This window comes from Nomascus leucogenys, chromosome 23 (assembly GCF_006542625.1).
Source record: "Nomascus leucogenys isolate Asia chromosome 23, Asia_NLE_v1, whole genome shotgun sequence".
NCBI lineage: Eukaryota > Metazoa > Chordata > Mammalia > Primates > Hylobatidae > Nomascus > Nomascus leucogenys.
Window position 1 is genome coordinate 32,346,544 of NC_044403.1, and position 14,041 is coordinate 32,360,584.

At 40.4% G+C, this 14,041-nt stretch overlaps 1 protein-coding gene across 1 annotated transcript in view; it reads left to right on the plus strand.

Annotated features, from left to right (window-relative positions):
- Nucleotides 1-14,041, plus strand: part of KDM5A (lysine demethylase 5A) — a 108,770-nt gene that overhangs the window by 31,508 nt on the left and 63,221 nt on the right. Inside the window, exons 6-10 of the mRNA XM_003273672.4 lie at nt 657-762; nt 1,945-2,036; nt 2,958-3,116; nt 4,872-4,991; nt 6,572-6,730. Coding sequence (XP_003273720.1) covers nt 657-762; nt 1,945-2,036; nt 2,958-3,116; nt 4,872-4,991; nt 6,572-6,730 — 636 coding nt within the window. The remainder of the gene's footprint in view (nt 1-656; nt 763-1,944; nt 2,037-2,957; nt 3,117-4,871; nt 4,992-6,571; nt 6,731-14,041) is intronic.

Here is a 14,041-nt window from a genome sequence, read left to right on the forward strand (position 1 = left end):
TTAAACTCAAGGGATCCTCCAACCTCAGCCTCCCAAGTAGCTGGGACTACAGATGCACACCACCACGACTGGCTAATTTTTGTACTTTTTGTAGAGATGGGGTCTCCCTGTGTTGTCCAGGCTGGTCTGTAACTCTTGAGCTCAAATGATCACCCGCCTTGGCCTCCCAGTGTGTTGGGATTACAGGTGTGAGCCACTGCGTCTGGCCATTTGCCTTTTATTAGAAGATGGCAATCTTTCCCAGGGGCTTCCAGTACAATTTTTTAATGTCATCACCAACAAAGAAAAATGAGGTTAGTATGATTGGCTTAGGACAGTCACAATTCATGTCCTGAGATGCCCTCTAATCAAATACAGGTGTCTAGTAGGAAGTTAGAAGTGGGGCTTTCTATTGTGTGATAACCAGCAGTGTCTGTCTTTAGACAGCTTGACAACTGTGCTTTTATGAGTCATACACGAGTTTTATTTTGTGGAAAGGAATCTGGGTGTTGAATAGTGTTTTGGTGACTGTTTTCAACTGTGGTAATGAGGCAGTGAGTGGAAATCCAATAATCTGTTCTTTCGTGTTGAGGAGGATCCTGAAACTTTCCTTGGGTAAAAAAATAAATGCATGAATCAGCATGATTATGCTAATGTGAATTTTGCTTATTTTTTAGTCAGAATCTGGAGATGTGAGTAGAAACACGGAACTGAAGAAACTTCAGATTTTTGGGGCTGGGCCCAAGGTTGTGGGCCTGGCAATGGGAACAAAAGATAAAGAAGGTAAAATTTGTTATTTGATCATGAAAAGAGATAAGGTAGAATGTGATTGTAAAAAAAATTCAAATGATACTTGAATTGCAGTCTGTGCTGGGAATTTCTTAAGAATTGTAAAATTGCAATGTGGTTCCTAGGCAAATCACCTTTTTAAATGCCAGATCTCTTAAATTTAAGGTGTGAAGAGCAATCTTATGTTGAATTTTTATGATTTTGGAAGAGAGGATTTTCCTTCTCTATGTGTAATGTATGACACACGAATTTATTGCAGTTTCTAAAGGCTGGTTTATGAGAGAATGGTGGAATTAATGGTTCTTACCTAGTGAGCTAAAGCTTATAACTCTTAGTATCAACATATACTGGGAGAAGCTTAGAATTTTAAAATTCTAACCATAATTTTAATTTTTAAAGTAATTGCCCTTGATATATTATGTCAGTTCATTTGAAGAAACTTTTCTTTAGTAAGTCTGTTACTCTCGGCTTCACATGTGGAAGATTTTTGTCAGTAGAACTGCTCGTGCAAAGATCAAGTTCCACTGTTCTCTCTATGTAACATGTCAATTTTAAAAGTGTTTAACAAAGATTAGGCTGGATATGTTTTGACTATATGAGAACTTAATGAAATGCTGCAGTCACAAATACTAATTACTGTGTACTTAGATGTGTAGTTAAGTCGTACAATTCAGATAGTGGACTGAACTCCAGAAGATTAAATAATATTGTTCTGTCTCTCTTAAAACATCCCATGTAATAAGACTTACTAAATACATTGCAATAATAATATTTCCTTTTTAAGAAGTACTTTATTTTTGTTACTCTTGTAATCATAGTATTGGCTGTCAACAGTCTTAGAAATTAGTCCCTAATTTGGGAGTTCCTCCAAGTAATACCTGCAGGTTGTATGTAGTACGTACTGCATACACATACAGCATTAATGGGTAAGCTCTGTGGATTTTACGTGACTGGATTAGAATCTTAAATCTGCCTTGCTGTATGATTTTGAGCAAGTTATTACCTTTGCTGTACCTCAGGTTCTTCATCTTCAGTGAGAGATAATAAATAGTATATCTACCTCTAGATAAACAGTTGTAAGATTTTAACTAATCTAAATAATTTTAAATAGTGTCTGGTCCATAGTAAGCTCTCAACATTAGTTTTTACTATTATTGTATAACTTTTTATTTCAAGATGAGGTCACCAGAAGACGAAAAGTTACCAACAGGTCAGACGCATTTAACATGCAAATGAGACAACGGAAAGGCACTCTCTCTGTTAACTTTGTAAGTGTTTTGGGGTCTGTCAGGAGGGAAAGGATTTATTTTTATTACAGTTTTGCACTGTCTATCCTGGTAGATCATGGTATGTGTTTAGTTAGCTAATTTGGTTAGAAGACTTGATGGCAGATCTATGAAGTTACAGCTTTTGTTTGTGTTGTTAACCTTGCTTTGTCCTACATACGTAGGCTGCTTCCTGTAAGTCATATACCTTATGGGTAACCAAGTGAGAGCATGAAAATGAATCTGTGTAAATCGTTGAGTTCTATTACAGACAGTCTCAGTATTCATTCTCTATCAAAGAGTATTTGTATATGGGAAGAAGGACATGGTATTTTAAAAAATACATGTAAATTGATTTTCAGATACCCAGATTTGTAGTCTTTCTTTCTTTTTTTTTTTTTGAGGTGGAGTCTTGCTCTGTCACCCAGGCTGGAGTGCAGTGGCGCGATCTCAGGTCACTCCAAGCTCCGCCTCCCGGGTTCACGCCATTCTCCTGCCTCAGCCTCCCGAGTAGCTGGGGCCACAGGTGCCCGCCACCACGCCCGGCTAATTTTTTGTATTTTTAGTAGAGATGGGGTTTCACTGTGTTAGCCAGGATGGTCCTGATCTCCTGACCTCGTGATCTGCCCACCGTGGCTCCCAAAGTGCTAGGATTACAGGCGTGAGCCACTGTGCCTGGCCTGTAGTCTTTCTTTAGTCTAACAGCTTGATATACCTTTATTAACTTGCTTGTAAAAACTCTGGAAGGAAATTTAGGGAGTTTTATGAAAAGCTGTTTTAATACAATTACTTGAAATAGACATTCAGGATTTAGTTATGTTTACTTTTCAGTTGCATTATTTTGTTTATTTCAGCTAAGGAGTTCCTGGTAAAAATTTATTATTTATTATAGAAAATAGACTTTTATTTATTTTTTTTTAACAGGTTGATCTCTATGTTTGTATGTTTTGTGGTCGGGGAAACAATGAAGATAAATTGCTTTTGTGTGATGGATGTGATGACAGCTATCATACATTTTGTCTAATTCCTCCACTACCTGATGTTCCCAAAGGAGACTGGAGGTGTCCTAAATGTGTCGCTGAGGTACAAGTCTAACCTCTATGGATCCTTTTTTTAACTAAAAATAATAATACATGCATATACACATACATATAAACATATTCCCAGATATGTTTCCTTTTGTCATTCTCTCTTCATTATGTAGTGTTTAAAATTTCCAGGACTTTTTTTTTTGAGATGGTGTCTCACTCTGTCGCCAGGCTGGAATGCAATGGTGTGATCTCAGCTCACTGCAACCTCCACCTCCCGGGTTCAAGTGATTCTCCTGCCTCAGCCTCCAAAGTAGCTGGGACTACAGGCGCGAGCCACCACGCCCAGCTAATTTTTGTATTTTTAGTAGAGACCATGGTTTCACCATGTTGGCCAGGATAGTCTCAGTCTCTTGATCTCGTGATCTGCCTGTCTCGGCTTCCCAGAGTGCTGGGATTACAGGCTTGAGCCACCATGCCTGGCCAATTTCCAGGACTTAAAATATCTATATTGAATGGAAATGTAACAATTGTATTGTGGTAGCTTGCCTTTCAAAGTTTCTTTTTCTGACTGTTGGTTAGGTCATTCTGTTTATTGCTACAGATGATGAGACTTGACTTAGAATATTGATATTGCTGGGCAATAATAAAAATGAAAAGCATAGATTGTTTTTTCTCTATTAATTAAAAAAAGTATAACTAGACATGAAGCTGTAGAACTTGGGATTTATGCATCCAATTTCATGCTGTTAAATAAACTGACGGTACCTTTTATTTATTTACTATTTATTTATTTACTTTTTTGAGACAGGGTCTACAGCCTCTCGCTCAGGCTACAGTGCAGTGGCGTGATCTCAGCTCACTGCAGCCTCTGGCTTCTGGGCTCAGGTGATACTCCCAGCTCAGCCTCCCTACAGATGTATGCCACCACGCCCAGCTAATTCTTGTATTTTTTGTAGAGACAAGGTTTTACCATGTTGGCCAGGCTGGTCTAAACTCCTGGACTCAAGTGGTCCACCTGTCTTGACCTTCCAAAGTGCTGGGATTACAGACACGAGCCACTGTGCCGGGCCCTGATGGTGTCTTCTAGCTTGCCCAAATTTTTACTTGATTGTGCTGAATATTTCTTAGTGAAAGATTATAGTATTGTCATTGTCGTGAAATGCCTTGTCTGTTTACTTATTTTAACAAAATACTGTGATAGGACATTAAAGAGAAAGAGTTGGCTGGGTGTATGTAAATGCATTCAAAGGTCTTGTATGGCCTTTGAATTGTTAATTATTTGCTATTCTCAAGGTTAAAAGATTCAGAGGCAATTCTACTCTAAGTGAGTATTTGTGTTAAGACATCGGTCATAGTGATTGGTAGTGTCAACAAACTATTCTCTTAGTCTGATATCCTCACAATCCAGTGGCTGTCCCCTTATCCATTACCTTTCCTTCCTGCATGAACGTTTATTTCCTCCATGGCCAAAACCACTGGTATGCCAAGAATGTTAGGCATCCCTAGGCATGATACCAAGTCAGTAGTCATTTAGATGCTTGTCTTAGTGCCAGAACTTAATGCTACCTCTGGATCTAAAGCCATCTTAGTACTACCTTCCTATTGGAAGGCTGTGACAATGAAGTTGAGGCTCTAGAAAATAACTTCATGATACTGTATTGTAAGTAGGTGATATTTGTTTTGTTGTCTGGAGTTGATTGGATTTGCTTTACCTAGGGAAATGATCAAAGAAGTTAGTAACTAAGAGCCTTAAAGCTTTCTTCAGTTTAGTTTCAGTAAGTTAATCTTACGTATTTTTTCTTTCCAGGAATGTAGCAAACCTCGAGAAGCCTTTGGATTTGAACAAGCTGTACGAGAGTATACACTTCAGAGCTTTGGAGAGATGGCAGATAATTTTAAGTCTGATTATTTTAATATGCCAGTCCATGTGAGTAAGCTATCTTTTAGGTCAGTCTGGGGAGGTACAAAGATTTACCTGAGTCCAAAGCGTTCAGTTTACTCTTTTTTTTTTTGAGACGGAGTCTTGCTTTGTCGCCCAGGCTGGAGTGCAGTGGCACAATCTCGGCTCACTGCAACCTCTGCCTCCCGGGTTCAAGTGATTCTCCTGCCTTAGCCTCCCAAGTAGCTGGGACTACAGGCGCCTGCTGCCACACCCAGCTAATTTTTGTATTTTTAGTAGAGACGGGGTTTCACCATATTGGTCAGGCTGGTCTTGAACTCCTAACCTCAGGTTATCACTGCAACCTCTGCTTCCTGGGTTCAAGTGATTCTCTTGCCTCAGCCTCCCGAGTAGCTGGGACTACAGGTGCCTGCCACCACGCCCAGCTAATTTTTGTATTTTTAGTAGAGACAAGGTTTCACCATATTGGTTAGGCTGGTCTTGAACTCCTGACCTCAGGTTATCCACTCGCCTTGGCCTCCCAAAGTTCTAGGATTACAGCCATGAACCACCGCGCCCAACCAATTCTTGTATTTTTAATAGAGATGGGATTTCACTCTCGCCCAGGCTGGTCTCAATCTTCTGACCTCAAGTGATCTGCCTGCCTCAGCCTCCCAAAGTGTTGGGATTACAGGTGTGAGCCACCACGCCCAGCTGTAAAGTCTGTTTTGGTGCTCGAATTGTTATTTTAGCCCTGTATGAGTAATCCTTTACAAAAAAGCATAAAGTATTGGGCAGTTGCTGCTTTTCTTCAGTTATTTTTACTGTGGGGTTTGCTTCTTTTCCTAGGATATCTTAGGCTTTTTTAGTCCCTGTCAAAAAATTTTGCTATAGTTACTAAAATTTAGTCTTGCTTTAAAGACTTGAAACCAACCCAGATGCCCATCAATGATAGACTGGATGAAGAAAATGTGGCACATATATACCATGGAATACTATGCAGGCATAAAAAAGGATAAGTTCATGTCCTTTGCAGGGACATGGATGAAGCTGGAAACCATCATTCTCAGCAAACTAACACAGGAACAGAAAACTAAACACCCCACGTTCTCACTCAGAAGTGGGAGGTGAACAATGAGAACACATGGACACAGGGAGGGGAACATCACACACCGGGGCCTGTCCAGGGGTGGGGGACTAGGGGAGGGATAGCATTAGGAGAAATACTCAATGTAGAACTTAAAGTATAATTAAAAACAAAAAGAAAATGAAATTTTGTGTTAAAATCATTAAAGGCATAAAATAGAAGCTGTTAAAACAATTTAGTCTTGCTGTTTACATTTCCTTATTTCTCCTTGATTTCCTAGTTCATCTTTGTCCTTACTTGGGAAACAGTTTCTTTCAGAAAAGAGCAGCACAGTTCATTATGTTTTTCTGAACGTCCGAGTTGTCTCAGCTTTTCCTTGTTCTCAGTGGAAAAAGCTAGGATCTCGGTCTTTACTGCTCTAGGGAATCAGAAGATTTTTAATCTCATCATGGGTTTGTGTTTACTTAACCCTGTGTATTATGTTATATGGGTTATAGTTATAGTGGTTTAATAATTTGTCATCTTTGTTTTCCCTGTGTAGATGGTTCCCACAGAATTAGTAGAAAAGGAATTTTGGCGGCTGGTAAGCAGCATTGAAGAAGATGTTATTGTGGAATATGGAGCAGATATCTCCTCAAAAGACTTTGGAAGTGGATTTCCAGTGAAGGATGGGCGGAGAAAGATGCTGCCAGAAGAAGAGGTGCAGATTTATCCTAACTTTTGCTTACCCCTAAGCTGATTTAGCTTTTGCATAGAAAACTATATTTCTTTATCTTAGGGGATCACATTAACTTAAAATATTAAATACGTAGGATTTGGCAGTATAAATAATCTTCAGTTTTGAAAACAGTGAATTCAGAATACTTTCAAAAATTATTTAACTCTGTTTTTTTTTTTTTTTTTTTTTTTTTAAGAAGGAATCTCGCTCTGTCACCTAGGCTGGAGCGCAAGCTTAGCTCACTGCAACCTCCACCTCCTGGGTTCGAGCAATTCTCTTGCCTCAGCCTTCCGAGTAGCTGGTATTACAGGCACCCGCTATTATGCCTGGCTAATTTTTGTATTTCTGTAGAGACGGGGTTTCACCATGTTGGACAGGATGGTCTTGAACTCCTGACCTCAGGTGATCTGCCTGCCTCGGCTTCCCAAAGTGCTGGGATTACAGGTGTGAGCCACTGTGCCTGGCCATTAACTCAGCGTTTTTTTTTTTTTTTCTTTGAGAGGAGTTTTGCTCCTGTTGCCCCTGCTAGAGTGTAGTGGTGCGATCTTGGCTCACTGCAACCTCCACCTCCCGGGTTCAAGTGATTCCCCTGCCTCAGCCTCCCGAGTAGCTGGAATTACAGGCATGTGCCACCACACCCGGCTAATTTTGTATTTTTAGTAGAGATGGGGTTTCTCCATGTTGGTCAGGCTGGTCTCTAAGCCCCAACCTCAGGTGATCCACCTGTCTCGGCCTCCCAGAGTGCAGGGATTACAGGCGTGAGTCACTGCGCGCGGCCAGCTCTGCATTTTAAAACTAATTTAGGCTGAGTGCAATGACTCACGCCTGTAATCCCAGAACTTTGAGAGGCCGAGGTGGAAAGGTCACCTGAAGCCAGGAGTGACAGAAGAAAAACCTGTCTCTTAAAAAAAAGGAAAAAAAAAGCTAACTTAATTAGTTCAAAATTTTAACTCCATTTTAATATTTTTGCCTAGTTCTTTCTGTTATAAAATCCAGGATGGGCATGGTGGCTTATGCCTGTAATCCCAGCACTTTGTGAGGCCAAGGTGGGTGGATCACGAGGTCAGGAGTTCAATACTAGCCTGGCCAAGATGGTGAAACCTTGTCTCTACTAAAAGTACAAAAATTAGCCGTGTATGGTGGTAGGTGCCTGTAATCCCAGCTACTCAGGAGACTGAGGCAGAGAATTGCTTGAACCTGGGAGGCAGAGGTTGCAGTGAGCTGAGATCATGCCCCTGCACTCCAGCCTGCATGACAGAGCGAGACTCCCTCTCAAAAAAAAAGAGTCTGGAAGATGGCCGGGCACGGGGGCTCACACCTGTAATCCCAGGACTTTGGGAGGCCGAGGATCACCTGAAGTCAGAATTTCGAGACCAGCCTGACCAACATGGTGAAACCCCATCTCTACTAAATATAAAAAATTAACTGGGCGTGGTGGCACATACCTGTAATCCTAGCTACTTGGGAGACTGAGGCAGGATAATCGCTTGCATCCGGGAGGCGGAGGTTGCAGTGAGCCGAGATTGCGCCATTGCACTCCAGCCTGGGCAACGAGGGCGAAACAGTAACTCAAAAAAAAAAAAAAAAAAAAAAAAATCTAGAAGCTGATTTTTTTTTTTTCTGTTCTTCTTTAACTCACCTAACTGAATGTGTTTTTTTTCCTCTGTAAAGAGTTTGACAGCATAAGGTTTTTTTTTTAAATTAATTTTTATTTCATTACACTTTAAGTTCTAGGGTACATGGGCACAACATGCAGGTTTCATACATAGGTATACATGTGCCATGTTGGTTTGCTGCACCCATCAACTCATCATTTACATTAGGTATTTCTCCTAATGCTATCCCTCCTCCAGCCCCCCACCCACTGACAGGCCCCATTGTGTGATGTTCCCTGCCCTGTGTCCAAGTGATCTCATTGTTCACTTCTCACCTATGAGTGAGAACATGCGGTGTTTGGTTTTCTGTCCTTGTGATAGTTTGCTGAGAATGATGCTTTACAGCTTCATCCATGTCCCTGCAAAGGACATGAACTCATCCTTTTTTCTGGCTGCACAGTATTCCATGGTGTATATGTGCCATGTTTTCTTAATCCAGTCTATCATTGATGGACATTTGGGTTGGTTCCAAGTCTTTGCTATTGTGAATAGTGCCGCAATAAACATACATGTGCATGTGTCTTTATAGTAGAATGATGTATAATCCTTTGGGTATATACCCAGTAATGGGATGGCTGGGTCAAATGGTATTTCTAGTTCTAGATCCTTGAGGAATCGCCACACTGTCTTCCACAATGGTTGAACTAGTTTATAGTCCCACCAACGGTGTAAAAGTGTTCCTATTTCTCCACATCCTCTCCAGCACCTGTTGTTTCCTGACTTTTTAATGATCACCATTCTAACTGGAGTGAGATGGTATCTCATTGTGGTTTTGATTTGCATTTCTGTGATGGCCAGTGATGATGAGCATTTTTTCATGTGTCTGTTGGCTGCATAGATGTCTTCTGAGAAGTGTCTGTTCATATCCTTTGCCCACTTTTTGATGGGGTTGTTTGTTTTTTTCATGTAAATTTGAGTTCTTTGTAGAATCTGGATATTAGCCCTTTGTCAGATGGATAGATTGCAAAAATTTTCTCCCATTCTGTAGGTTGCTTGTTTACTCTGATGGTAGTTTCTTTTGCCGTACAGAAGCTTTTTAGTTTAATTAGATCCCATTTGTCAATTTTGGCTTTTGTTGCCATTGCTTTTGGTGTTTTAGTCATGTAGTCCTTTCCCATGCCTGTGTCCTGAACGGTATTGCCTAGGTTTTCTTCTAGGGTTTTTATGGTTTTAGGTCTAACATTTAAGTCTTTAATCCATCTTGAATTAATTTTTGTATAAGGTGTAAGGAAGGGATCCAGTTTCAGCTTTCTACGTATGGCTAGCCAGTTTTCCCAGCACCATTTATTAAATAGGGAATCCTTTCCCCATTTCTTGTTTTTGTCAGGTTTGTCAAAGACCAGATGGTTGTGGATATGTGGTGTTATTTCTGAGGGCTCTGTTCTGTTCCATTGGTCTATGTCTCTGTTTTGGTACCAGTACCATGCTGTTTTGATTACTGTAGCCTTGTAGTATAGTTTGAAGTCAGGTAGCATGATGCCTCCAGCTTTGTTCTTTTTGCTTAGGATTGTCTTGGCAATGTGGACTCTTTTTTGGTTCCATATGAACTTTAAAGTATTTTTTTCCAATTCTGTGAAGAAAGTCATTGGTAGCTTGATGGGGATGGCATTGAATGTATAAATTTCTTTGGGCAATTTGGCCATTTTCACTATATTGATTCTTCCTATCCATGAGCATGGAATATTCTTCCATTTGTTTGTGTTCTCTTTTATTTCGTTGAGCAGTGGTTTGTAGTTCTCCTTGAAGAGGTCCTTCATATCCCTTGTAAGTTGGATTCCTAGGTGTTTTATTCTCTTTGTAGCAATTGTGAATGGGAGTTCACTCATGATTTGGCTCTCTGTTTGTCTGTTAATGATATATAAGAATGCTTGTGCTTTTTGCACATTGATTTTGTCTGCTGAGACTTTGCTGAAGTTGCTTATCAGCTTAAGGAGATTTTGGGCTGAGACGATGGGGTTTTCTAAATATGCAGTCATGTCATCTGCAAACAGGGACAATTTGACTTCCTCTTTTCCTAATTGAATACCCTTTATTTCTTTTTCCTGCCTGACTGCCCTGGGCAGAACTTCCAACACTATGTTGAATAGGAGTGGTGAGAGAGGGCATCCCTGTATTGTGCCAGTTTTCAAAGGGAATGCTTCCAGTTTTTGCCCATTCAGTATGATATTGGCTGTGAGTTCGTCATAAATAGCTCTTATTATTTTGACATACGTCCCATCAATACCTAATTTATTGAGAGTTTTTAGCATGAAGGGCTGTTGAATTTTGTCAGAGGCCTTTTCCACATCTATTGAGATAACTGTGTGGTTTTTGTCTTTGGTTCTGTTTATATGCTGGACTACGTTTATTGATTTGCGTATGTTGAACCAGCCTTGCATCCCAGGGATGAAGCCCATTTGATCATGGTGGATAGGTTTTTTGATGTGCTGCTGGATTTGGTTTGCCAGTATTTTATTGAAGATTTTTGCATTGATGTTCATCAGGGATATTGGTCTAAAATTCTCTTTTTTTGTTGTGTCTCTGCCAGGCTTTGGTATCAGGATGATGTTGGCCTCATAAAATGAGTTAGGGAGGATTCCGTCTTTTTCTATTGATTGGAATAGTTTCAGAAGGAATGGTACCAGATCCACTTTGTACCTCTGGTAGAATTCAGCTGTGAATCCATCTGGTCCTGGACTTTTTTTGTTTGGTTGGCTATTATTGCCTCAATTTCAGAGCCTGCTATTGGTCTATTCAGAAATTCAACTTCTTCCTGGTTAGTCTTGGGAGGGTGTATGTGTCCAGGAATTTATCCATTTCTTCTAGATTTTCTAGTTTATTTGTGTAGAGGTGTTTATAGTATTCTCTGATGGTAGTTTGTATTTCTGTGGGATCGGTGGTGATATCCACTTTATCATTTTTTATTGCATCTATTTGATTCTTCTTTCTTTTTTATTAGTCTTGCTAGTGGTCTATCAATTTTGTTGATCTTTTCAAAAAACCAGGTCCTGGATTTAATTGATGTTTTGAAGGTTTTTTGTGTCTCTATCTCCTTCAGTTCTGCTCTGATCTTAGTTATTTCTTGCCTTCTGCTAGCTTTTGAATTTGTTTGCTCTTCTCTAGTTCTTTTAATTGTGATGTTAGGATGTCGATTTTAGATCTTTCGTGCTTTCTCTTGTGGGCATTTAGTGCTGTAAATTTCCCTCTACACACTGCTTTAAATGTGCCCCAGAGATTCTGGTATGTTGTGTCTTTGTTCTCATTGGTTTCAAAGAACATCTTTATTTCTGCCTTCATTTTGTTATGTACCCAGTAGTCATTCAGGAGCAGGTTGTTCAGTTTCCATGTAGTTGTGTGGTTTTGAGTGAGTTTCTTAATCCTGAGTTCTAATTTGATTGCACTGTGGTCTGAGAGACAGTTTGTTATGATTTCTGTTCTTTTTCATTTGCTGAGGAGTGCTTTACTTCCAATTATGTGGTCAATTTTAGAATAAGTGCAATGTGCTGAGCAGAATGTATATTCTGTTGATTTGGGGTGGAGAGTTCTGTAGATGTCTATTAGGTCTGCTTTTTGCAGAGCTGAATTCAGGTCCTGGATATCCTTGTTAACCTCTGTCTCGTTGATCTGTCTAATATTGTCAGTGGGTTGTTAAAGTTTCCCATTACTATCAGGTAGGAGTCTAAGTCTCTTTGTGGGTCTCTAAGGACTTGCTTTAGGAATCTGGGTGCTCCTGTATTGGGTACATATATATTTAGGATAGTTAGCTCTTCTTGTTGAATTGATCCCTTTACCATTACGTAATGGCCTTATTTGTCTCTTTAGATCTTTGTTGGTTCAAAGTCTGTTTTATCAGAGACTAGGATTGCAACCCCTGCTTTTTTTTGCTTTATTTGCTTGGTAGATCTTCCTCCATCCCTTTATTTTGAGCCTATGTGCATCTTTGCACATGAGATGGGTCTCCTGAATACGGCACACTGATGGGTCTTGATTCTTTTTCCAATTTGCCAGTCTTTGTCTTTTAATTGGGGCATTTAGCCCATTTACATTTAAGGTTAATGTTGCTGTGTGTGAATTTGATCCTGTCATTATGATGTTTGCTGGTTATTTTGCCCATTAATTGATGCAGTTTCTTCATAGCATTGATGGTCTTTTCAATTTGGCTTGTTTTTGCGGTGGCTGGTACCGGTTGTTCCCTTCCATGTTTAGTGCTTCCTTCAGGAGCTCTTGTAAGGCAGGCCTGGTGGTGACAAAATCTCTCAGCATTTGCTTGTCTGGAAAGGATTTTATTTCTCCTTCACTTATGAGGCTTAGTTTGGCTGGATATGAAATTCTGGGTTGAAAATTCTTTTCTTTAAGAATGTTGAATATTGGTCCCCACTCTCTTCTGGCTTGTAGGGTTTCTGCCGAGAGATCCACTGTTAGTCTGATGGGCTTCCCTTTGTGGGTAACTTGACCTTTCTCTGTGGCTGCCCTTAACACTTTTTCCTTCATTTCAACATTGGTGAATGTATGTGTCTTGGGTTTGCTCGTCTCGAGGAGTATCTTTGTGGTCTCTGTATTTCCTGAATTTGAATGTTGGCCTGCCTTGCCAGGTTGGGGAAGTTCTCCTGGATAATATCCTGAAGAGTGTTTTCCAGGTGGGTTCCATTCTCCCCATCACTTTAAGGTACACCAATCAAATGTAGATTTGGTCTTTTCACATAGTCCCATATTTATTGGAGGCTTTGTTTGTTTCTTCTTACTCTTTTTTCTCTAACCTTGTCCTCTCGCTTTATTTCATTAATTTGATTTTCAATCACTGATACCCTTTCTTCCACTTGATCGAATCGGCTATTGAAGCTTGTGCATTTGTCCTGAAGTTCTCGTCCCATGGTTTTCAGCTCCATCAGGTCATTTAAGATCTTCTCTACACTGTTCATTCTAGTTAGCGATTTGTCTAATCTTTTTTCAAGGTTTTTAGCTTCCTTGCGATGGGTTTGAACATCCTCCTTTAGCTCGGAGAAGTTTGTTTTTACTGACCTTCTGAGGCCTGCTTCTGTCAACTCATCAAAGTCATTCTCCATCCAGCTTTGTTCTGTTGCTGGCAAGGAGGTGCGATCCTTTGTAGGAGAAGAGGCACTCTGATTTTTAGAATTTTCAGCTTTTCTGCTCTGGTTTCTCCCCATCTTTGTGGTTTTATCTGCCTTTGGTCTTTGATGTTGGTGACCTACAGATGGGATTTTGGTGTGGATGACCTTTTTGTTGATGTTGATGCTATTCCTTTCTGTTTGTTAGTTTTCCTTCTAACAGTCAGGACCCTCAGTTGCAGGTCTGTTGGCATTTGCTGGAGGTCCACTCCAGACCCTGTTTGCCTGGGTATCATCAGCGGAGGCTGCAGAACAGCAAATATTGCAGAACAGCAAATATTGCTGCTTGATCCTTCCTCTGGAAGCTTCATCCCAGAGTGGCAGCTGTGTTTACGAAGTGTCTTTTGGCCGCTACCGGGGGTGTCTCCCAGTTAGGCTACATGAGGGTCAGGGACCTACTTGAGGAGGCAGTCTGTCCATTCTCAGAGGTCAAACGCCATGCTGGGAGAACCACTGCTCTCTTCAGAGCTGTCAGACAGGGACGTTTAAGTCTGCAGAAGTTGTCTGCTGCCTTTTGTTCAGCCCTGTCCTGC